At 45.7% G+C, this 23,451-nt stretch overlaps 1 protein-coding gene across 2 annotated transcripts in view; it reads left to right on the top strand.

Moving 5' to 3' along the window:
* Positions 1 to 23,451, top strand: part of ubxn7 (UBX domain protein 7) — a 114,160-nt gene continuing 90,709 nt past the window's right edge. Inside the window, exons 1-2 of one of the 2 annotated variants that reach the window (XM_038815668.1) lie at positions 1 to 145; positions 14,405 to 14,552. In XM_038815668.1, the coding sequence (XP_038671596.1) occupies positions 67 to 145; positions 14,405 to 14,552 (227 nt within the window). In that variant the 5' untranslated portion in view covers positions 1 to 66. Of the gene's footprint in view, positions 146 to 13,941; positions 14,132 to 14,404; positions 14,553 to 23,451 lie in introns of those variants that run through there. The other variant, XM_038815669.1, reaches the window with a different exon arrangement.

The following is a 23,451-nucleotide window of genomic DNA, read 5'->3' as shown; positions in this document are numbered from 1 at the left end:
TCCCGGGCCAGGGTGAGAGGTTGTGTTTGTTGAGGGGAGTGCGCCTGCGTGGGCGCTGGCGGCAAGATGGCGGCGGTTGGTGATGGAGCGGGGTCGACCGGGTCGGCGCTGCAGGGGTTAATCCGGCAGTTCACAGCCATTACAGGTAAAGAGCTGAGGGAGCGAGGCCGGGAGCTGACCGCAGGGCCACGGAGCCAGAGACGGGCTGGGCGAGCGAGGGCAGGGGTAGGGGCAACTAGAGCCGCGGCTCCACACGGGCCGCAAGGGATGAGCAGAGGATGGAGGGGGAGCCCCGGGGTGGGGAGATTGGGCGGTCCCCAGCAGCCCTGACAGCCCGAAAGAGAGAGTGAGCCAGATATCAGCATCCCCTCCCCAGCCCTGGTGGTCAGATGCCCCCTCCCCCCCCATCCCACCACTGTTGGTCAGACCCCCATCCCAGCCCTGGTGGGCAGTCCCCCCCCGCCCCATTGCAGTCCTGGTGGCTTGCCCACCCCCCATCAAGGCACTGATGGTCATCCCAACCCCCCCCCCCCCCCCCCCCGCCGCCAACCACAGGCCTGATGGTTACCCCAAACTCCCCCCTCCCATTGTGGCCCTGGTGGTCACTGCCAAGCCCAGCGTGGTTGTCAGAAGCCACCTCCCCCACTCCATGGCTTGGTTGTCAGTCCCCCATCCCAGGTTTGTCAACAGCACCCCCGATCCCAGCCCTGGTTGTCAGCAGTGCACCATCAATCCCAGCCATGGTGGCCAACAGTCGCCCCCCCCCATCCCGGCCCTGAAAATCGGCTGCCCCATCCCTCCATTGTGGTCCCGATGACCAGTCCATTCCATCGCTGCCCTGGTAGTCAATCCCCTCCCGCCATTTGCGGCACTAGTCACACCACACTCCATCTTGGCCACAGTGGTCACCCCCTCCCCTCCCAATCAGTACACCTGCCATCATGGCCCTGGTGCTCAGCGCACCCCAACCCCCCGACATCACGCCCCTGGCGGTCAGCCACCCTGCTATCGGGTCCCTGGCGGTCAGCTTGCCCCCCCCCCCCTCCCCCTGGCATCGTGATTCTGCCAGTCAGCCGACCCCTCAATGCCATCGTGGCCCTGACGGGCAGCCGACCCCTCAGTGCCATCATGGCCTTGGCGATCAGCCGACCCCTCAATGCCATCGCAGCACTGGCGGGCAGCCTCCCTGCCATTGTGGCGCTGGCTTTAGCCCACTCTTGCCGTCGCAGCCCTGGCGATCAGTCCACCTGCTATCGCGGCCTTGTTTTATCCCACTGCTGCCATCGCACGGGGCAACACGGTAGCATTGTGGATAGCACAATTGCTTCACAGCTCCAGGGTCCCAGGTTTGATTCCGGCTTGGGTCACTGTCTGTACGGAGTCTGCACAGCCTCCCCGTGTGTGCGTGGGTTTCCACCGGGTGCTCCGGTTTCCTCCCACAGTCCAAAGATGTGCAGGTTGGGTGGATTGGCCATGCTAAATTGCCCTTAGTGTCCAAAATTTCCCCTCGTGTTGGGTGGGGTTACTGGGTTATGGGGATAGGGTGGGAGTGTGGGCTTGGGTAGGGTGCGCTTTCCAAGAGCTGGTGCAGACTTGATGGGCCGAATGGCCTCCTTCTGCACTGTAAATTCTATGATAATCGCGGCCCTGTCAGTCACCCCACCGGGCTATAGCCATCGTGGCCCTGGCTGTCACCCCACCCCACTATTGCCATTGCGGCCCTGGGAAAATAGTACCTCTGATAACTGCCCTATTATAGGCCAAGGTTTAGACAACACCAAAGTATATCTTGGAGTTCATCTGACCCACAACCTTTAATATGTTTTCGTTATGGGGAGCACAAGGGCCCACTTTCCAGGTGAGATGCAACAGAGATCTAAAGTATTTAAAAAAAAATTTAGAGTACCCAATTCATTTTTTCTAATTAAGGGGCAATTTAGCCTGTCAATCGACCCAGCCTGCACATCTTTGGGTTGTGGGCGAAACCCACGCAAACACGTGGAGAATGTGCAAACTCCATACGGACAGTGACCCAGAGCCGGGATCGAACCTGGGACCTCGGCGCTGTGAGGCAATGCTAACCACTGCGCCACCATGCTGCCAATATAAAGTATTTTAAAACAAAACAATGTTTATTCTATGAATCCAGTTAACATCTTATCAACTACCAATACTGATACCCCTTCCCCACAAAGATACAGTACTCTATAGGTAACCCTTAGTAACTTTCCTAACATCATCCATAAGTCAAAGACCCTTTTTAACAAAGACAGTAGGTTTGTATTCCTTACAGAAACAGGTATTACTTTGACATCATCAAGTGATCTGGAGACATTCTTTAGCACGCAGAAAGATAGACCAAAATACACCTCCTTGGTTTCAATGCAGCTCGCCAACTGAAAACCAAACTAAAACTCGGAGCCAAAACAGCTTCCATCTCAAAATGAAAGTAAAAAGCAGAGCCAGAGCCCAGTTCACCCACACAATGACATCACTGCAGCCACTTAAGACAAACATTTCTAAAGGTGACATTCCCATGACAGTCCTTTGGATTGAAGCATCATCTTCCACAGCACTGTTTCATTTACATATTTACACCTTAAATTTGTTTGCCCCAATGCCAATTTGAATGTTGTTCAGATTACTTTTTACAGATCTGCTTTTTAATATGTAGCCTAGCTCCTCCAAAATCCTCAGAACCTCATTCCTAGCTTTACCGACACCATTGAGCCACCACAATTGGATACCTTCCTTCTCCTCCAGGTTCTTCAGCTGTGAGAAGCAAGAACCATATAGTATAAGAGACTGAGTACAGTACCACCCACAAAGTGATATAAGAGAACCTGACCTGTACCTTGGGGTCAGTGGCTTGGTTGGACCAAGCCATGGGTAGAAACCAGCATGGAGACTGCAAAATGTAGGAGCAGAAGTAGACCATCGGGTTTTCTCCGCCATTCAATGAGATTATGACTGACCTGACATAATAATCCTCACCTCCACCCTCTCACTTTATCCCCATAATCCTTGGTTACCTTACTAATTATCTGTCTATTTCAGCCTTGAACATACTTAATGACCCAACTTCTACAGCTCTTTGCGGTAAAGAATTCCACAGATTCACTACCCTATGAGAGAAGAAATTCCTCCTCATCTCTGATTTAAATGGGTGACCCCTTTCTCTGAGATTATGCCCTCTGGTCCTAGACTCTCCCACAAGAGGAAACATCCTCTCAGCATCTACCCTGTCAAGGCCTCTGAGAATGCTATATGTCTTGATATGGTCACCTCTCATAAACTCCAACGAGCACAGGCCCAACCTACTTAATCTCTTCTCATAAGAAAATCCCTCTAAACCCAGGACCAACCTAGTGAATCTTATCTGGACTGCGTCCAATGCCAGTATATCTTTCCATAGATAAAGGGACCAAAAATGTTCACAGTATTCCAGGTGTGGTCTAACTAGTGCTTTGTATAGTTTTAGCAGGACTCCCCTATTTTTATACTCCATTCCGATGAGATAAAGGCCAACGTTCCATTTGCCTTCCCAATTACCTGCTGAATTTGTATGCTGCTTTTTTGTGATTTATACATGAGGACTCCCAAATCCCTCTGTGCTGCATTTCTGCAGTCTTTCTCCAGTTAAATAATATTCAGCTCCTTTTATTCTTCCAACCAAAGTGCATAACTTCACATTTTCCCACATTTTATTCCATCATCCAAGTTTTTGCACACTCACCTAATCTGTCTATATCCCTCAGTGTTATCCTCTCACCTATTTTTGTGTCATCTGCAACTTGGCAATAGGACATTCACTTCCCTCGTCCAAGCCATTAATACATATTGTGAATAATTGTGGCACTAATCCCTGTTGCACTCTACTAGTTACCAGTTGCCATCCTGAACATGCCCCTCTTGGCCCAACTCTCTGCCTTCTCTCAGTTAGACAATCTTCTATTCATGTTAATGTACTACCCCCAACACCATGAACTCTTGCTGAGTAGCCTTTGTGTGATACCTTCCTTACTGAAAGCTTTTTGGAAATACAAGTTTGTTATATTTACTGATTCCCCTTCGTCTATCCTGCTCATTACCACTCATAATAGATTTGTCCGCCATGATTTCCCAGCTCCTAGCTTTGACCTGTGTATATAGATTTTAGTATTTAATAAAGACTTACTGTTGACAAACAGAACTATACCCAACACCTTGCAACCAACCCAAGTCAACTTCAAAGTTTGTCACCTTGTTGAAATTGCAAGATATGGATCTGTTGCTCTTTCCTGGTGATCGTGGCTCTTATGATCCAATGATGGATGCCTGGCAGATGGGCCTGTGGGTCCCTGGCTCTGACGTGGCCTCTTTGTAGGCAGGTGGTTGGGGTTGCGTGGGGTAGTGTTGGATGGAAATGCAGCCATATGTTGTTGATTTTGACATTCATTGCTTTCCTTCCTCCCAGTATGAGAGGTACCTTCCCACAGGGAAGCTCGTGTTCCCCTGTGGAGAGAAATGTAATTTGTACACAAACTAATTTGTGTGACATGCTCTAGGTGAATAATGAACTGATTTACATTTCATGCCTGCTCTGGGAAACATGTGATTGCCATCAAACTTCCTTGATCACTTTGAATGAGACACTGCAGCTTCGGTTAAAAACTGCAGTTTTATTTATTCATTCACTTGGTGAAATGAAAAACTGGATTTGGCTCATTTAGGACTCTTGATTGCGCAATATCTGAACGCTTATAATTTGTAACAGTTCTCTGTTGTCCACAATGAGGAGTTTTGTGTAAGACTCAACCCTGAAGGACCTTCAAGCAATACAAAACTAGATCATCGAGTCCTACAATTACTCAAAGTTGTCGATACAGAAATTGCTTCATAAGTTTCCACTCACTTTTGGTAGAGCAGGATGACTTTGTTGTGATGGGCGAGAGCCGTTGCTCTGTGTAAACCAGCCAATATGGATTGTTCTTCTTGCCTGGAATGCTTGCTAAGCAACCCATGTAAAGAGTTTTGGCAATTCTCTTTGGAGCGGTAACTGCCAACTAGCCAGAGGTGGCTTTGCGCCATCTTTCACCCTACCAAAGCAACTGCACTCTTAATTCCCATCATTTTTAATTGTTATGATACATCACTCACCTTAATCATGTAGCTTTGCCTGTATGGCAAAATGTATTCTGTATCATAGTGTGTACATCTTCTGATTGTGCATGTTTTGATTGTTAAACGTTTGTGTTTATCTTGAGGAGCATTCACAGACAGTAGGACTTTACGGTCAGGCATGCATATGTAGTCTGCTTTAGAGTGCATGAATGCAACAGCTAGGTATTGATATATATATATATATATATATATATATATATATATATATATATATATATATATATATAAAATTCTGTGCAGTATTCACGCTAGTCATATGGTATGTAGCATTTTGAATGCTGTGCTATTCAACTACAGAGTCACGGCCTGTCTTATGATGTGTGCCTTATGAATTCTGCACGTGATTTGGTGTTCAGAGTCAAGCTTTAGGCTCATCCCTTCTGGACAGGTTTGCTGATCGTGGCTGTTGCTTTTTTTTTTCCCAGTGCAGGGGAAAATCTATGGCTGAATCAATACAGATCAATATTATTCCTGGCAGAAGTGACAGGAGTAGATCACATTTAGCTTATTCAAATCGGGAATTCTGCCAGAAGACCTTGAGCTGGAGAAGTTGAAAGTGAGGACTATTGTGTTTTTTACATAAATAGTCAAACGGTCTTACTCATGAAGTCTATTTAAAGCAAAGGCTAACTGGCAATTTCAGCGGGATGATTTCATCTGCACAGCCTAGCACAGTGCTCCACTCAGGCTACCAAATAACATGCTGCAGTTATAATGTAGTTATAATGTGGTAGCTTCCTGCAAGATCTGCTGTTTTCTCTTGACCTCCACTGAGTGTGACACCAAGAGTGGAGACAGTTGCTTTTCCAATACTGGTGGCTTAATTTGTCTGTCCCTACAGTATAGGAAGTACTATCCACAATACTACTGCTCCATTGATAGATTTAGTATGTTATACGATTTAGTGTGCCAAATTCAAATTGCCAAATGCGTCAGTGGAAGGATGCTGACAGATCAAACTTCTCGTTTCATATGGGAGTTAAAGATCTCCCTGCTGGAATGAAGTTATTGAAGGTGCTTTCACTGATGTTCGGCTAGTTTAGTGTACTCTACCTGTGACAAAAGTACACAGCCGAGCAACAGGTTTCAGGAAACATTACTTAGAGGACGGTTTTCCTTCAAAACATTAGAATACTATTCAATGCAATTCAGATCTATTCTGGGCACCACACTTTAGGATAGGGCTTCCTGACTGTGGATTGTAACTCCTCCACTCCGGGGTCGTGGCTCAAAATGTTGGGGTTGCGGGTTCCGAGGCAGCAAAGGCTGATCTGTCAAGGTGGGGAAATATCCCTGTTGTTGGCAGGCTGGGTGCAGGCAATGAACCCTCTCTTCAGTCGCTCCTCTGGATCTGCCTTAATTATCTGCAAAGATATGCATTCAAATGATCGTTTTGCATCATTGACTTTGTCTATGTATGTGTTTCTGGAATATTCACCTGAAGAAGGAGCTGCACTCCAAAAGCTAGTGATTCAAAACAAACCTGTTTGACTTTAACCTGGTGTTGCAAGGCTTCTTACTGGATACAATAGGAGCAGGCCTGTGTGGAGCATAAACACCAGCACAGACTCGTGAGGCTGAATGCCTATGCCTATGTTGTCGTCACCTTCGATGATCCTTCGCAAACGAGTAGGATTGTCCATCTAAAAAACTCTGTGTTACTGGTCATGGGTTCTGTGGGTCCTTGCTTGGCTGATGAGCCCAATCTTAGAGATGCATCTTCTACCGCACTCTTGTCAGGCGTATCCAGGAGGCAGGATTGGTTCTTGGTCTCTAGATCGTTGGTATTCCTTTCTCGGGCTCTTTTGAAAGAAATGGCACAGTGGTATGGCGAGAAAAATCAAGAGCAAGGTAGCACAGTGGTTAGCTTCAAAGCACCAAGGTCCCAGATTTGATTCCTGGCTTGATCACTGTCTGTGCGGAGTCTGCACGTTCTCCCCATGTCTGCGTGGGTTTCCTCCAGGCGCTCCGGTTTCCTCCCACAAGTCCCGAAAGACGTGCTTGTTCGGTGACTTCTCCCTCTGTGTACCCGACCAGATGCCAGAGTGTAACTTAACTGCAGTGTTAATGTAAGCCTACTTGTGACAATAATAAAGATACTCATTTTACTGGGTCTCATCTTGCCATCGGGCTTCCTCAAAGAATTGTGTCAGGAGGTTCCTTCTGAGTAAATTTCTTCTGAGCAAGAGCCTCCTAGGCATTTACGTCTGTGTTGCATTTCTTGAGGTAAGTCTTCAGTGTCTTTTTGAAGTGCATCCTTTGTCATCTTGTTCAACAGCCTCCCTTGAGCTGGGCAAAGAAGACCGGGTCTTCCATTGCCCTTCCCGCTTGACTGAGTCAAAAGCCTTGGTCAGATCGATGAAGGCCATGTCGCGTTTTAAAAACAATATATTTTTATTCTCCTTTTTCATATTTTCACCCAAATTTGCACCCACCAACAATAAACAATAGGCAGTAACGAATATAATGTTAATCCCCATATCAACAACAACAATCCCATCCTCCCACCAACTTCCAAACAATTGTCCGCATGTTAACATAAATAAATAACAAAAAGGAATCAGGAATCACCCATAGTCACCAGTAACACACACCTCCATCCCCCCCCCCCCCCCCCCCCTTACAATTAATGTTCAATGTTATCCAGTTCTTGAAAGTGCAAAATGAATAACACCCATGAATTGTAGAACCCCTCCGTTCTTCCCCTCAGTTCAAACTTAACCTTCTCAAGAGTCAAGAATTCTAACAGGTTCCCCCACCACGCCAGGGCACAGGGTGGAGAGGTTGCTCTCCATCCCAGCAGGATCCGCCTTTGGGCGATCAACGAGGCGAAGGCTACAACATCTGCCTCCACACCTGTTTCCAACCCCGACTGGCCTGATACCCGGAATATGGCTTCCCGAGGACCCGGGTTCAGTTTCACGTGCACCACTTTAGAGATTACTCTAAGAACCTCCTTCCAGTAATCCTCCCTCCCCCCGCAATGTTCACACACATCTTCTACTCCCTCAAAGAGCCGGCTCATCTCACCCTCACCCTTGTAAGGTGTGCTCTTCATCTGTATCAGCCCCAACCTCATGCACGAGGTGGAGGTGTTCACTCTCCGGAGCACCTCACACCAGAACCCCTCCTCCATACCCTCTCCCAACTCTTCCTCCCACTTTGCTTTGACTCCTTCCAGTGGTACAGTCTCCTCTTCCAAAATAGCCCCGTAAACCGCCGACGCTATCCCCTTCTCCAGTTTCCCTGGCTTCAGCACCTCCTCCAGCAATGTGGAGGCCGGTTCCACCGGGAAGCTCTGTATCTTCTTTTTGGCAAAATCTCGAACTGCATGTATCTAAACATTTCCCCCTGCTCCAGCCCATACTTCGCTTCCAGCTTCTTCAATCCTGCAAACCGGTCCTCAAGAAATAAATCGCTTTGTATCTTAATCCGCTTCTCCTCCCATTTCTGAAAATTTCCGTCCCACTTGCCTGGCTCAAATCTGTGGTTCCCCCGAATCGGCATTTACTTGACCCTGTCCTCAACCCAAAGTGTTGACGAAACTGCCTCCAAATTCTCAATGAAGCTATTATTACTGGACTCCCTGAGTATTTACCCGGGGCCATCGGAAGTGGCGCTGTTGATAGCGCCTTCAATCCTGACCCCCGACCCAAACTCTCCTCCATTCTGACCCCCGACCCAAACTCTCCTCCATTCTGACCCACTAGGAATCATCCCCTCTGACCCAGCTCTGCACCTTATCCACATTCGCCACCCAGTAATAATACACCAGGTTCAGAAGACCCAAACCTCCTGCCTGCCTTCCCCTCTTTAGTAGCACTCTTCTAACTCTGGCCACCTTCCCTCCCCATATGAACAACGTAATCATCCCTTCAATCTCTCTAAAAAATGCCTTTAGCAGGAAAATCGGCAGGCATTGGAAAATAAACAGAAATCGCGGCAACACGTTCCTTTTAACCGCCTGTACCCGACCTGCCAGTGACAGAGCGGAGACCATCCCACCTTGCCAGATCAGCTTTCACCCTCCCCACCAAACTAGAAATGTTGAACCTACGGAGACCCCCCACTCCCGAGCAACTCTAAAGTGAGTCTCTGCCCTACGGAATGGCAGCACCCCCACGGCCAGCCGAGACACCACAAAATACTCACTCTTGTCTAGATTTAATTTGTACCCCGAGAAAGACACAAACATCCGAAGCAGCTCCAATATTCCCCCTATTGACACACTCGTTTCCGACAAGTATAACAACACGTCATCGTCATATAAGGACACCTTGTGTTCTATCCCCCCCCCCCCCGCATTATCCCTTTCCATACCCCCAAACCTCTTAATGCGTTGGCCAACAGCTCAATTGCGAGTACAAATAGCAGGGGGGACATAGGACATCCTTGCCTAGTCCCACGGTGGAGTGAAAAGTATCTCAAACTGAGGTTATTTGTGCGGATACACGCCCTCTACTCCTTATTTAGTAGCTTTACCCAGTCCACAAACCTTGGTCCAATCCCAAACTGCTCCAGAACTACCATCAAGTACCCCATTCTACCTGGTCAAATGCTTTCTCGGCGTCCAATGCCACAACCACCTCTGTTTCCTTCCCCTCCACCGGTGCCATAATCACGTTCATTACCCTTCTAATGTTTGAAAAAAGCTGCCTCCCTCTCACGAACCCCCTCTGATCTTCACCTATCACCTTCAGAAGGCACTCCTCCAGCCTACCTGTCAGTACCTTCGCCAATACTTTTGCGTCCACGTTTAAAAGTGATATGGGGCTATATTACCCACACTCCGTCAGATCCTTATCTTTTTTAAGCAACAGGGAAATCGATGCCTGCCCCAAAGTTTGTGGTACTACCCCTTTCCCTATCGCCTCCTGGGTGGGGTTACTGGGTTATGGGGATAGGGTGGGGGTGTGGGCTTGGCTAGGGTGTGCTTTCCAGAGCCGGTGCAGACTCGATGGGCCAAATGGCCTCCTGCACTGTAAATTCTATGAATTTTTTTTTTTGCATTGTCTCCTTTCTGGAAGATGGTGGCAATGATGGTATCCCTGAGGTCGGCTGCGATTTCTTCTGTCCCAGATTTTCAGGAACAGCTGATGTTAATGACGGGGTGATCTCTTCTGCACAAAAGTTTGAAACTCCCCATTGGGATCCCGCCCACTCCTGTGGCTTTTCCATTCTTCATGCGCTTACGCTGGTTTTGACTTACGCCAGGCTTGGTGGGAGTCCAAGATCATCTTTGGGGAGCTGGGGGATTTCCTCAAACTCATCCTCATTTACGATTGTAACACGGTTTAGAAGTTTTTGAAGTCTCCTCTCCATTGAAGACCGAGGGTTCCATCCTTACTCTGCATTGCTCTGAAGCCTTCAGTGTTCATATATTGCCTTGGTGGCACTCAAAAAGCCACCACAGTCGTGCTTGTCAGTGAGGAGTTCCAGCTCCTGAGTTTTCTTAGTCCATCATTGGTTCTTGATTTCCCTAGTTGTTCTTTGTACCTCCACCATGGCTGATTGATGAGGTCTCCTCTTTGCAGTTTGTCGTTTTACCAGGCGAGGAGAGTTTTCCTCTTCATTGTTGATTGGGTCTTAAATGATGTGGTCGTTCTCGTTAAGGCAGTCTTGGTGTTTCCTGGTCTTGTGTTTTTCAAACTTTTTTGCCCGGGACCCATTTTTACCAGCCAGCCATCCTTCAGGACCCACGCCGGCTGACCTTCGTGACCCACCATTTTCTCTTTTAATGCGAGATGTGAGTCTGGGCTTATATTCAATAGTCTAGAGCAGTGCTTTTTGAAACGTTTTCTCCCAGGACCCATTTTTGTCAACCGGCCGACCTTCGAGACCCATGCCCGCCGACCTACGCATCACATCCGTGAACCTTTAATGCATTAAGTCCGAATTATTCACTGGGTGCTAACTTTAAAAAAAAAAACTACACAAGATTGTATTTCCCCCACTTTTTATTTTTACAATTATAAAAATCTTAAATTGGATTCTGCATAAACATTTTTTCTTCCTGTGAAAAGACCACCCCTACCCAATCAGGAGTAAAATGTTGAAAATCCTGACTCTCCAACTCTCAATTTCATAGTCAAAAGTATTAGGGGCATATGCTAGTTTTATAGAAACACTAAATTCACAAGGCAATGCATGTCTTGCGTACATGCCCAGCTAGACACAAACTGACCAACAGGAAAGGACAAAGCAGCTTCCATTGAAAAATGAGACTTCACCAAATAAAACATTACAATTTTAAAAAATGAGAAAATAATAAACACTATGACTGCTCTCAGGATGCAGGAGATTCAGATTCTGGTCCCTTACCACTGAGGTGATTTCAAGTGTCGCATCCAGTTGTTGTTGCAACATCTTGTGTAACGAGTTGGTGAATCAGAAAAACATCCAATCCCACACCGCACAGAAATTATACAAAACAGCCATTTAAATAAAATGCATCAGTCCTGGTATCATTATACTTGCTTTGCGTTTTTTAAAGAATGGAGCTGGTGCATGGTTGCGTGAATCTCTGTTGGATCTCTCTATGTCTTGGCTTTGGGGTATTGCAGATGACCACCGAAGAATATCTGCCACCTGGAAATGAGACTGGAAGGGAGGTTCATTCACCTTCCAACCACCTGGTTTTATTCCAACCCACCATAAGCCTGGTCCAAGCCGGATGCATTATCTCAATGGGGCATTGGCCGACATTACTTTAACCCAAACACTAACAATTTTAGCAATGGTCGCAACTCTCCCAGCTGCTCCTTTCCAACCAGCGGCAATCGCACATTCAAATACATTATTGCCGCACTCTCGTGCCATTTCTGTAATCGAGATGATTGGCAACGCGACTTTGCTGAGGATTATCATAAGCAACATCTGCTTCCCTCTGTAACCTGCATTCTCCGCCTTCAGCTCTCCTGTACAATACATAGCGGCATGCGCCTCACTCCTGGTCTATTCTCTCATTTCTTGCCTAAACTTCAAATAACATTCTCTGTTCTTTTTCTGCACTATTTTATTCTGGTGCTTGCCGTTCACATTTTTTGTGACGCTGCACTCCGCGACCCATCTGACACCAGCTCACGACCCACTCGCGGGTTGAGCCACCCACTTTGAAAAACCCTGTTGTAGCTGATGGTTTCTTCACAGCTTGAGATGATGACTGTCTTTAGCTCTTTACAGATTTCCTCCACTCCATTAGAATGGACACGTTGGAGATTTTGTTGAAGACATTAACTAACACGCTTCGCTCTTGAACCCGCTCAAACTTGATTGTGGTTTTATGAACTGTTTTACCATCTTCCGCTGCTTCCTCTGGTTGCAGCATAAAGGAATGGATGATCCGGTGGTCTGTCCAGCAGTCATCTGCACTGGCCATCACTTTGGTGATGAGGGCACCCTTTTGGTCTCCGATCGGACAATGACAAAGTCGATCACATGCCAGTGCTTTGATCGTGTATGTCTCCAGGAAGTCTTGAACTGGTGTTTTTGGAGGAACGGTATGTCAGTGATTACAATCTTGTGTTCCACACATTGGTGAGTAAGTGACCCCCATTGGAGTTGCAATTCCCAACTCTTTCCTTTCCAATGGTTCCTTTCCAGAGTTGGGAGTCCTTTCCAACCCTGGCGTTGAAGTCCCCAAGGAGGATGATCTTAGCTTCCTTCGGAACATTGGAGAGTATGGTGTCCAGGGTGGAGTAGAAGCTTTCTTTAGACTCCTCATTGGCATCAAGGGTTGTGGCATAGGCACTCATGACCATTACCTGCTGGTTCTTGGCAAGTTGTAGTTGGAGGGTCATGAGGTGCTTGTTGTTGCCGACAGGAAGAAAGTTTTTTTTTTTAATATAATTTTTATTGGAATTTTTTACAGAAAATATAAAACATAACGACAAACAATGAAATGCAACAAAATAACCCATAATAACTGTGACACCCCCAGACCGTATCGGCGCATGTATCACATCCCCCCACCCCCCCAAGACAGGAAGAAAGTTGGTTGACAGGTTCGTTCTTGATGCCAAATCCAATTCCATGCACCCTTGGCTGATCCTCGGGTTTTCCTCTCAAGACAATGTAACCACCGCCATCTTCCCTGAGCTTCCCTTTCGCCTGCTCTTCGGGTCACTTGCAGGGCAGCAACATTAATGTTGAAGTGCTTGAGCTCATGGGCAAGAAGGGCAGTTCTTTGTTCAGGTCGATTGTTGTTTGTACGTTCCAGGTTCAGAAATTGAGTTTAACTTTGATTTTCTGAGAATAGGTAGATAAACTGCTGGATGCGGTTTTCCCGCCAGATTGGGGACGGAACAGATTATTTTTAAGGCAACTTTTCTAACTCTTACCCCATGTGGAGTGAGCAGAGTAGATCCTGGAGAGGACTGTTTAGTTGTGCAGGAAGCTGCTGAAATGCTCTCCTGTTTCTATTCCAAGAACGAGATGGCCGAACCAAATTCCTCCACCTACGTGCCAGTTCAAAGATAGGGACTTCCAGATCTTGCGGTGTCATCTCCATAATCTCGTGCCAATCACCACAGGGATTGCCTGTGCGGGATGTGGGGTGGGTGCTGGTTTCCTCTAGGTAGACGCCTGGTGTGGGACCTCTTTTAAAGTGGGTATGCCATTGCACATCAGACACACGGTCCCCGACAGAGGGTAGATCCAGTTCCAAGGAACTGGTAGATTCCAAGGAGTGGCAAGGAAACCCTGACAACTGGGGATCTCCTTCCTTCTGCAGGCTTCACCCTCCATTGCAGCTGTTGATACCATATGCATATCTTCCGCCTGATGCCCATTTGAGGACTTGTTTTGGATTGCGCTTTGTCAGTTTCTTTCGAGTCATGGGTGACCTGCTAGGAGTTTAAGACTCCCGTCGGCATCGCTCTCGGGATCAACGGAACATTCAAGCCTCTCCACCATAACGAGGTGGCAATTCATGGAAATTGTACATTCAGTGTAACTATGTAATGCTGAGGTAGGTACCAGTGCTTACAGGTCCCCTGGAACCAAGTCAAGATGTGAGACTTTTCATCGAAAATGTCCTTGGTTTTTATTATTTTTAACCATAGCATATTGTTAACAACTACACCCCTGACACAGTGGCAACACCAAAATGAGGTGGCTTACATTTATATTGGGTAATGGATAACCTGTACACCCGTATTCAGTTAAATAGCACGAATGCCAATAAACATTCGGTATTGTGATGGATACCTTGAGCTCTCTAATGTGATTTTCTGTGATTTAGGTGCCAGTGAAAGTGTTGGGAAGCACATATTAGAAGCATGTGGCAACAATCTGGAGATGGCTGTTACAATGTACTTGGATGGTGGTGGAATAGCAGAAGAGCCCAGTACCAGTACAGCAGGGACATCAGCAAGTAGACCGCCTCCACAGTAGGTTAATTTACTATGGTATAATCTGTTTAGTTGAATTATTGTTTTGCATTTTGGGCCTGGCTTTCATGCTACTTTAATTTACCTCCATGGCACCCCCTCCACATTTAGTCCATATACAACTCTTAAGGCTATAAGAAAAAATGAACTTGCATTTATATATTGCTTTGTCACATCATTGGATCATCCCAAAATACTTCACATGCAATGAAGCATTGTATTTTGTGGTATTGTCACTGCAATGTAGGCAAATGTTGTGCATGGAAAAGTTCCACAAAAGAAGACAACTGTTAGTTGAACTGTTTTAGTGGTATTAGATGGGAGGATTGTTGTCTGGGATATCAGAATTCCAGAGTTCTTAATACTGTCATTCGAACTTTATAAGTCCACGTGAACAGATGTGGGCCTCAGTTTTGGGATTCATTTGAAAGACTGCACCTCCAATATTGAGTGCGACATTTAGCCTCAGCCAGGTGTTCATTCATGTTAATATGCTCCATTTAAATGTATTTTAATTTCCTTAATTTTAGCTGCTCAACATGACTTACTTGGGGGCCAGAAGAGGTAATAAATTGGTTGCCAAAACTTTGATTATCTGTCCTCTGGCTCTTGTGTGTGTTAAGGCCAACGCTATCACAATTTCAGGGCGGCACGGTGGTGCAGTGGTTAGCACTGCTGCCTCACGGCACTGAGGACCCAGAGTCGATCCCGGCTCTGGATCACTGTCCGTGTGGAGTTTGCACCCTCTCCCCGTGTTTGCATGGGTCTCACCCCCACAACCCAAAGATGTGCAGGATAGGTGGATTGGATATGTTAAATTGCCCCTTAATTGGAAAAAATGAATTGGGTAATTTATAGTTTAAAAAAAACCCCACACTACCACAATTTCTTTGTTTGGCAGAATGACTATAGCAATGCAATGCACCTACGTAATGTAGACAATCATTGATTTTCAATGTGTTCTAGAGCAGTTTAATGAACTTGGTCAGAATATCGAAGCAGAGCTTCTGTGGACTTGAGAAATAGATGGTCACACTCTGCAGCTGCTGAAAGGATGAGGAGTTTCTGGATAATACTCTTCAGATTGTGATTCCCCAAGAGGCAATAATATATAGTTTGGGACACACGGTTAATGTAAAAAGAGAGAAATGTGTGACTATTCACAAGGATAACAAAAAAAGGCACTGCTAGACAGAATCCTTGAGCTACTGGAACTCTCTAACAAATAATTAGTCTCTCAAAGGACAGATGTAGATGTGGAGCTATACCATGGGTTGAATTTTACATGTGGAAATTAGGACTGCAGTCATCCCACGCATGCCTAAAATCAGGTCTGGTGATGTGTGGCCGCAACCCAGACTTCAACACACCAGTTTCCCATAACATGAAAGTCAGGCGGGCACCCAAATTGGCAGCTCATTTGCCATTAAAATAAAAACTCATTAAATGGCAATTGAGCTTAGTAACAAGGCCAATTGACCGAATAGTATGCTCGTGCCATAAATGCCCCATGCCATAACACGGTGAGTGCATGGGAAACCTGTTTGGTGGCAGTTACTTTTTTCATTAGGAAGTGCTGCAAAGGCAGGTATAAAGGTTACAAGCTTGACTGTGGCTGATTTTACCAGAACAGGTCTGGGAGACTTTGGTGTTGCGGGTATGTTTATTTTTGTTTCAATTTAAAACTCTTATCAGGCAATTTCCTGAGGAAAGGGGAACAGCCAGGAAGTGCTGCAGGCAAAATTGTGCACTGCAGCATTTGTGGACATGACTGTACCTAATGGGAAAGGTCCATTCTGAGGCAGGCTCCTCCTTCAGTGAAGACGGTTGAAGGAGGAGGGCAGCTGGCCAAGTGCACCCTATAGTCCAACCAGCTGGCTTACCTGATTCTGAGCAAGGGCCTGTGGGGAGGAGGTGATAGCAGCTGCTAGGCAGGCGGAGGAGAAGGCGCTATCCAGCCAATAGGTCTACTGGCCAAGGCCCACATATTGTAAATGACGAGTGCCACTGAATCCCAAGACTCCACTGTCCACGTCACACCGATCTGTGACGTGCTAGCTGCCAACACTGCATCTAAATGTGTAGGTGAACACCTGATGTCCGTTGCCTTGAAGGCCTTAGTGGCCCTGAATGTTTTCACCACAGGCTTCTTCCAGGCATCATCTGGAAACCTGTGTGGGATCTCTCAGTCGGCTGCGCATCATTGCATCAAGGTGGTTAGACCATAAGACATAGGAGCAGAATTAGAGTCTGACCCATCGAGTCTGCTCCGCCATTCAATTATGGCTGATATTTTTCTTATCCCCATTCTCCTGCCTTCTCCCCATATCCCCTGATCCCCTTATTAACCAAGAACCTATCCATCTCTGTCTTTAAGACACTCCGTGATTTGGCCTCCACAATCTTCTGCGGCAACGAGTTCCACAGATTCACCACCCTCTGGCTGAAGAAATTCCTCCTCATCCCTGTTTTAAAGGATCGTCCCTTTAGTCAGAGGTTGTGCCCTCTGGCTCTAGTTTTTCCTACTAGTGGAAACATCCTCTCCATGTCCACTAACCAGACCTCGCAGTACCCTGTAAGCTTCAATAAGATCCTCCCTCATCCTTCTAAACTCCCAACGAGTACAAATCTAGAGTCCTGAACCGCTCGTCATAATACGAGCTCTTCATTCCAGGGATCCAGGATGGTGACAGATGTCCTGTTCAGGCGTGCCCGTAAATTTTTTTTAACTTGCTGATGACAATGCCAGTCAGGCTGAAAGAGCCAGAAGAGTTTTTGATAGCATTGCCCATTTTCCAAAGTTGCATGGCAGTCATGTGGCCATCTGGACAAATGAATATCTTTCATGATGTGATTTCTGTCCTCCTAGGGGTAGCTGATGGAGTACGGGAGTATTGACTCTAGACTAGTTATCCAGGCTAATATATTTGGATCTGGGATCGAATCCCACTATGGCAGATGGTGAAATTTGAATACAATAAAAACCATCAGGCTTTAAAAGTCTTTGACCATGAAACTGTTTGCGCTTTTCGTAAAAACCCATCTGGTTCACTAATATCCTTTACGTGAGGAAATCTGCAAGCCTTAGCTGGTATGGCCTACATGTGACTTCAGATCTACAGCAATAAGGTTAACACTTAACTGCCCTCTGAAATGGTCTCACAAGCCACTCAGTTCAAGGTGCAATTTTGGGATGGGCAACAAATGCTGGCCCAGCCAGTGATGCCCACATCACATGAATGAATTAAAAAAACATGTTGACTGCCTGATTGCTTTGAATTTTACATCCCATATATAACATCTACCAGCATTATTCTTATGACGGATGTTAAACTAACTGGCCGGTTGTTTCCTGCTTTCTGTCTCCCTTTTTGAATACATTTGCTATTTTCCAATCTTTGTTTTATAAATTTAGACTACCCAATTCTTTTTTTTCCAATTAAGGGGCAATTTAGCGTGGCCAATCCACCTACCCTGCACATCTTTGGGTTGTGGGGGTGAGACCCACGCAGACATGGGGAGAATGTACAAATTCGACACGGACAGTGACCCGGGGCCGAGAGCGAACCCAGGTCCTCAGCGCCGTGATGCAACAGTGCCTGTCACTGCTCCACAGTACCGACCTGCTATTTTCCAATCAATTGGCACCTTCATAGAATCCAGCGAATTTGGGAAAATCACAATCAATGCATCAGCTGTCTCACCAGCCACTTCTTTTATGACTCGAGGATAAAATCAATCAGGTTCCAGGGATCTGTCAGCCTGCAGCTCCAGCGATTTGCTCGTCCCGCTTCCCTGGTCATTGTAATTTTCCTGAGTTGCTCTGTACCTTCCAATTTCTCATGTTCGGTAATTCCTGGGATATTACTCGTATTCTCTATAGTCCAAACCTGTTCAATTCATCTGCTATCTCATTTTCCACTATTAATTCCCCAGACTCACTTTCTGTAGGACCAACTTTGTTAACACTTTTCTTATTTAAGTATCGATAGAAACTCTCACTATTCGTCTTATCTTTCTAGCTAGCTTTCTCTCGTGCTCTGATTTTTCTCACCGTAGAAATTTTTCTGCATTCTTTGCTGTTCTTTATGTTCTGTCCAATCTTTTGACCTGCCACCTGTCTTTGCACATTTACGTATTTTTTCTTTATGTTTGATGCTGTTTTTAACTTGTTGGCCCTCCCATTGAAATGTGGATATTTGTATTTTGAAACATCCCTTTAAATGTCTGCTAGTACATCTCTATTGACCTATCCCATGATCACATTTGCCAGTTCACTTTAGCTAGCTCTGCTTTAATTCCCACAAGTGCTCTTATTTAAGTTTAAAATACTAACCTTGGATCCACAGTTCTCTCCCTCAAACTGAATATAAAATGAAACCATGCTACCCAGGGGCGCCTTTACTACGAGGTTATCAATTAATCTTATCCTGCTCTATGGTTGGCGCCAGGACATACTGTTCTTAAAACAAATTTATCCTGAAAAGATTCTATGAACTCTTCATCTAGGCTGCCTTTGCCCAACTGATTTTGTTTCCAGTCTATACGTGGAACAATATCTCCCATGTTATTGCTGTACCTTTATGACCATCTTCCTTTAACTCTGCCTATACACTCTGTCCTACCATGTAGTTATAAACAGGTGGTCTGTACACCACACCCACAGGGATTCTTGACTTCTTGCCGTAATCATTTCTCATCTCAACCCACACCACTTCTACATCTTGGTTTCCTGAACTTAGGTCATCCCTCTCTAATGTGCCAATACCATCATTAATTAACAGAGCCATCCCTCCACCTTGTCCTAGCTTCCTGTCACAGAATCAGAATCACAGAGTTCTGGCGCAGAAGGGAGACCATTCGGCCCACTGTGTCTGCACAAGCTCTCCAAGTGAGCATTATGACTTAGTTTCATTTTCCTCCTGCCTTTTCCCTTTGCTGTTCCACATTGTCACTATTCAAATAGTCATCTAATGTCCTCCAGAATGTCTTGATTGACCCTGCCTCCACCACATTTCCAGGCAATGCATTCCAGACCCGAACCACTTTCTGTGCCTTCTCGCTTGCAATCCTTTCATGAAGGGGTAACAGTATTTCCTGATCTACGCTGTTCAATCCCCTCATGATTTTGAACACCTCAATCAAATCTCTCCAAGGAGAGCAGTCCCAACCCCTCCACTCTATCTTCGTGACTGAAGTTTTGTCCCTTATAAACCTCTTCTGCACTCTCCTCTTTTCCACTCTCCTTTGTGTTCACATCCTTGCTAAATTGTGGTGCCCAGAACTGTATACAGTATGCCAACTGGTCTAACTACTGTTTTGTATACATTCAGCAGAGCCTCCTTACCCTTGTACTCTGCCCCTATTAATAAAGCCCAGAATACTGTATGCTTTAACTGCTCACTTTTAATTGCTCTCTCCACCTGCCTGCCGTAACCAATGATCTACTCAATGATCTTTGTCACGTACATCCAGGTTCCTCTGTCCCTGCACTCGTCCTTACTGAAAGCCACGTATCCTTCAATATTCTGATCTCAAATTGATGTCATCCTGCAACCATATCTCTGTAATTGCTGTCATATTGTACTTATTTATTTCTATTTGCATTCAGTTCATTTGTTTTGTTTTGAATTTTGCATGCATTCAGATACAGAGCTGTTAGTTTTGTCCTTTTATTATTTTTGTAACCTCTAGCTTTGACTGCTGTTTTACTCTTAGATTTGTATTCTCCATCCCTTCCTGCCACCTGCTTATCATTTCTCATATTAATACCTCTCTATTTTGCCTCATCTATAATCTTTGGTTTACTATATCAAACTTTCAACTGTAGGGCCATCCTGGGTCTCGACTCCTGACCAGTTGGTGGGTCCATTCACTTTTCCATCTGTGGAGAGACAACTCTCCCAATTTTGATACAAGCCCCAAGACGTTTTTAAGGAGGACTATGTGCAGGGTTGAGAGTGCGTGGGTTTGCCGTTGTCAATGCCTGGTGATCCGTCCAATTTCATTATATAGCAGTTTTGATACAACTGAGTGGCTTGCTGAGCCATTTCGGAGGGCATTTATGAGTCGACCACATTGCTGTGGGTCTGGAGTCACATGCAGGCCAGATCAGGTAAGGACAATGGATTTCCTTCCCTAAAGGGTGTTAGTGAACCCAGGGCATCAAACCTTTCCATCAATGATTATACAGGCTGCCCACCCTTCCTCTGTGCTATTGTTAATTAGACACAGACACGTTTTCGGGTGAGGAAGTAAGCGATCCATCCACTGCTGGATCAGACTGCTCCCCAGTGGTGAATAGTGTAACTTTCAGCCCTATAATTCTACATTGAGGTGGTGAAGCCAGATATCCATGTCAGGGATAACAAAGTGTTATCACTCTGAGGCCTCCTTTGTATTTGTGAATGAGACATTAAGTTGTTGTATGATCCATTGAAACATGTGAATAGAGCTGGAGTAGATCATTCAGTCTCTTAGACCTGCTCCTGATAGTGGCCTCAACTCCACATTCCCGCCTAACCCTGGTAACCTTTGACTACTGTGTGTCCCCTGGTTCTGGTCTCTCCCACAAGGGGAAAGCATTATTTCTCTGTTAAGTCCCCTCGGGTCTTCTATGTTTCACTAAAATCACCTCCAACCTTTTGAACTCCAATAGATACCTCCAACCTTTCCTCATAAGTTGATTCTGCTTGATTGCATTGAGATTTTCTTAGGTACTCTGTTAGGACCTCAATAATAGGTTCCAGCATTTTCCCTGTGACAGATGTTAAGCTATCATATGAGATAATATCTTATGGGATGTTAAGGGAATTGGCCCCTTGGACTCCTGCTTTTGGCTCCTTTCATGAATAGCAGAGTCATATTCTCTATTTTCTAATCTGATGGGACCTTTCCAGAATCTAGGGAAAATTGGAAAATTAAAGCCAAATGCATCTGTTTTCTCAGTTACCACTTTAAAAAAAATGAATAAATAATGGAATCTGGGCATCACTGGCTCAGCTAGCATTTATAGCCCATCTCTAATTGCCCATGGGATGGCGGTGGTGAGCTGCCTTCGTGAACCGCCACAGTCCATGTTTAGGTACACCCATAATGCTGTTGGGGAAGGAGTTCCAGAATTTTGACCAAACAACAGTGCAGGAACAGCTGTATTTCCAATTCCAGATGTTGTGTGACCTGGAAGGGAGATTCTAGGTGTTGATGTTCCCATGTGTCCTTTGTTCTTTGTCCTTTTAGATGTTAGCAATTGTGTGTTTGGAAGATGCTGCCAAAGGAACATTGGTGAGTTCCTGCAAGGGAGTGAATGTTTGTGGATATGATGCCAATCCAGGGAGGGGGGTTGCTCTTTTTGACTTTGGTTGAAGCTGCACTCATCCAGGTAAGTGGAGAGTATTCCATCACACTCTTGACTTGTGCCTCGTAGATGGTGGACTGGTTTTGGGGAGTCAGGAGGTGACCTACTCATTGTAGGATTGACCTCTTGTAACCACAATGTTAATATGGCTCGTCCAGTTCAGTTTCTGGTCAATGGTAAACCTCAGGATGTTGATAGTGGGGAATTTGTCGATGGTAATGACATTCAATGTCAAGGGATTATGCATCAATTCTCTTTTGTTGGAGATGGCATTTGTGTGCCATGAATGTTACTTTCCATTTGTCAGCCTAAGCCTGCATATTATCCAGACCTTGCTGCATTTGGGTATGGACTGCTTCAGTATCTGCAGAGACTCAAATGGTGCTAAACTTTGTGCAATCATCAGTGAACATCCCCCACTTCTGCCCTTATAAGACCATAAGACATAGAAGCAGAATTAGGACACTCGGCCCATCGAGTCTGCTCCGCCAAACAATCATGGCTGATATTTTCTCATCCCCATTCTCCTGCCTTCTCCCCATAACCCCTGACCCCCTTAATAATCAAAAACCTATCTATCTCTGTCTTAAAGACACTCAGTGAATTGGCCTCCACTACCTTCTGCGGCAAAGAGTTCCACAGATTCACCACCCTCTGACTGAAGAAATTCCTCCTCATATCTGTTTTAAAAGATCTGAGATGGTATCCTCTGGTTCTAGCTTTTCCTACAAGTGGAAACATCCTCTCCACGTCCACTCTATCCAGGCCTCGCAGTATCTTGCATTTCAATAAGATCCCCTCTCACCCTTCTAACGAGTACAGACCCAGAGTCCTCAAACATTCCTCATACGACAAGTTCTTCGTTCCAGGGATCATCCTTGTGAACCTCCTCTAAACCCTTTCCAAGGCCAGCACATCCTTCCTTAGATAAGGAGCCCAAAACTGCTCTCAATACTCCAAATGGGGTCTGACCAGAGCCTTATGCAGCCTCAGAAGTACATCCCTGGTCTTGTATTCTAGCCCTCTTGACATGAATGCTAACATTGCATTTGCCTTCTTAACTGCCGATTGAACCCACACATTAACCTTAAGGGAATCGTGAATAAGGGCTCCCAAGTCCCATTGTGCTTCTGATTTCCGAAGCATTTCCCCATTTAGAAAATAGTCTTTGCCTAAATTCCTCCTTCCAAAGTGCATAACCTCACACTTTTCCACATTGTATTTCATTTGCCATTTAATTGCCCACTCTCCTAGCTTGTCCAAGTTCTTCTGCAGCCCCCTTGCTTTCTCAATACTACCTGTCCCTCTACAGATCTTTGTATCACCTACAAACTTAGCAACAGTTCCTTCAGTACCTTCTTCCAGATCATTAATGTACATTGTGAAAAGTTGTGGTCCCAACACAGACCCCTGAGGCACACCACTAGTCACAGCTGCCATCCTGAAAAAGACCCTTTTATCCCCACTCTGCTTTCTGCCAGTCAGCCAATGCTCTATCCATGCCAGGATCTTACCCTTAACACCACGGGCTTTTAATTTATT

This window comes from Scyliorhinus canicula, chromosome 13 (assembly GCF_902713615.1).
Source record: "Scyliorhinus canicula chromosome 13, sScyCan1.1, whole genome shotgun sequence".
Classification (NCBI taxonomy): domain Eukaryota; kingdom Metazoa; phylum Chordata; class Chondrichthyes; order Carcharhiniformes; family Scyliorhinidae; genus Scyliorhinus; species Scyliorhinus canicula.
Note: the sequence above shows the minus strand (reverse complement) of the source record. Positions and strands in the feature narration are given on the sequence as shown.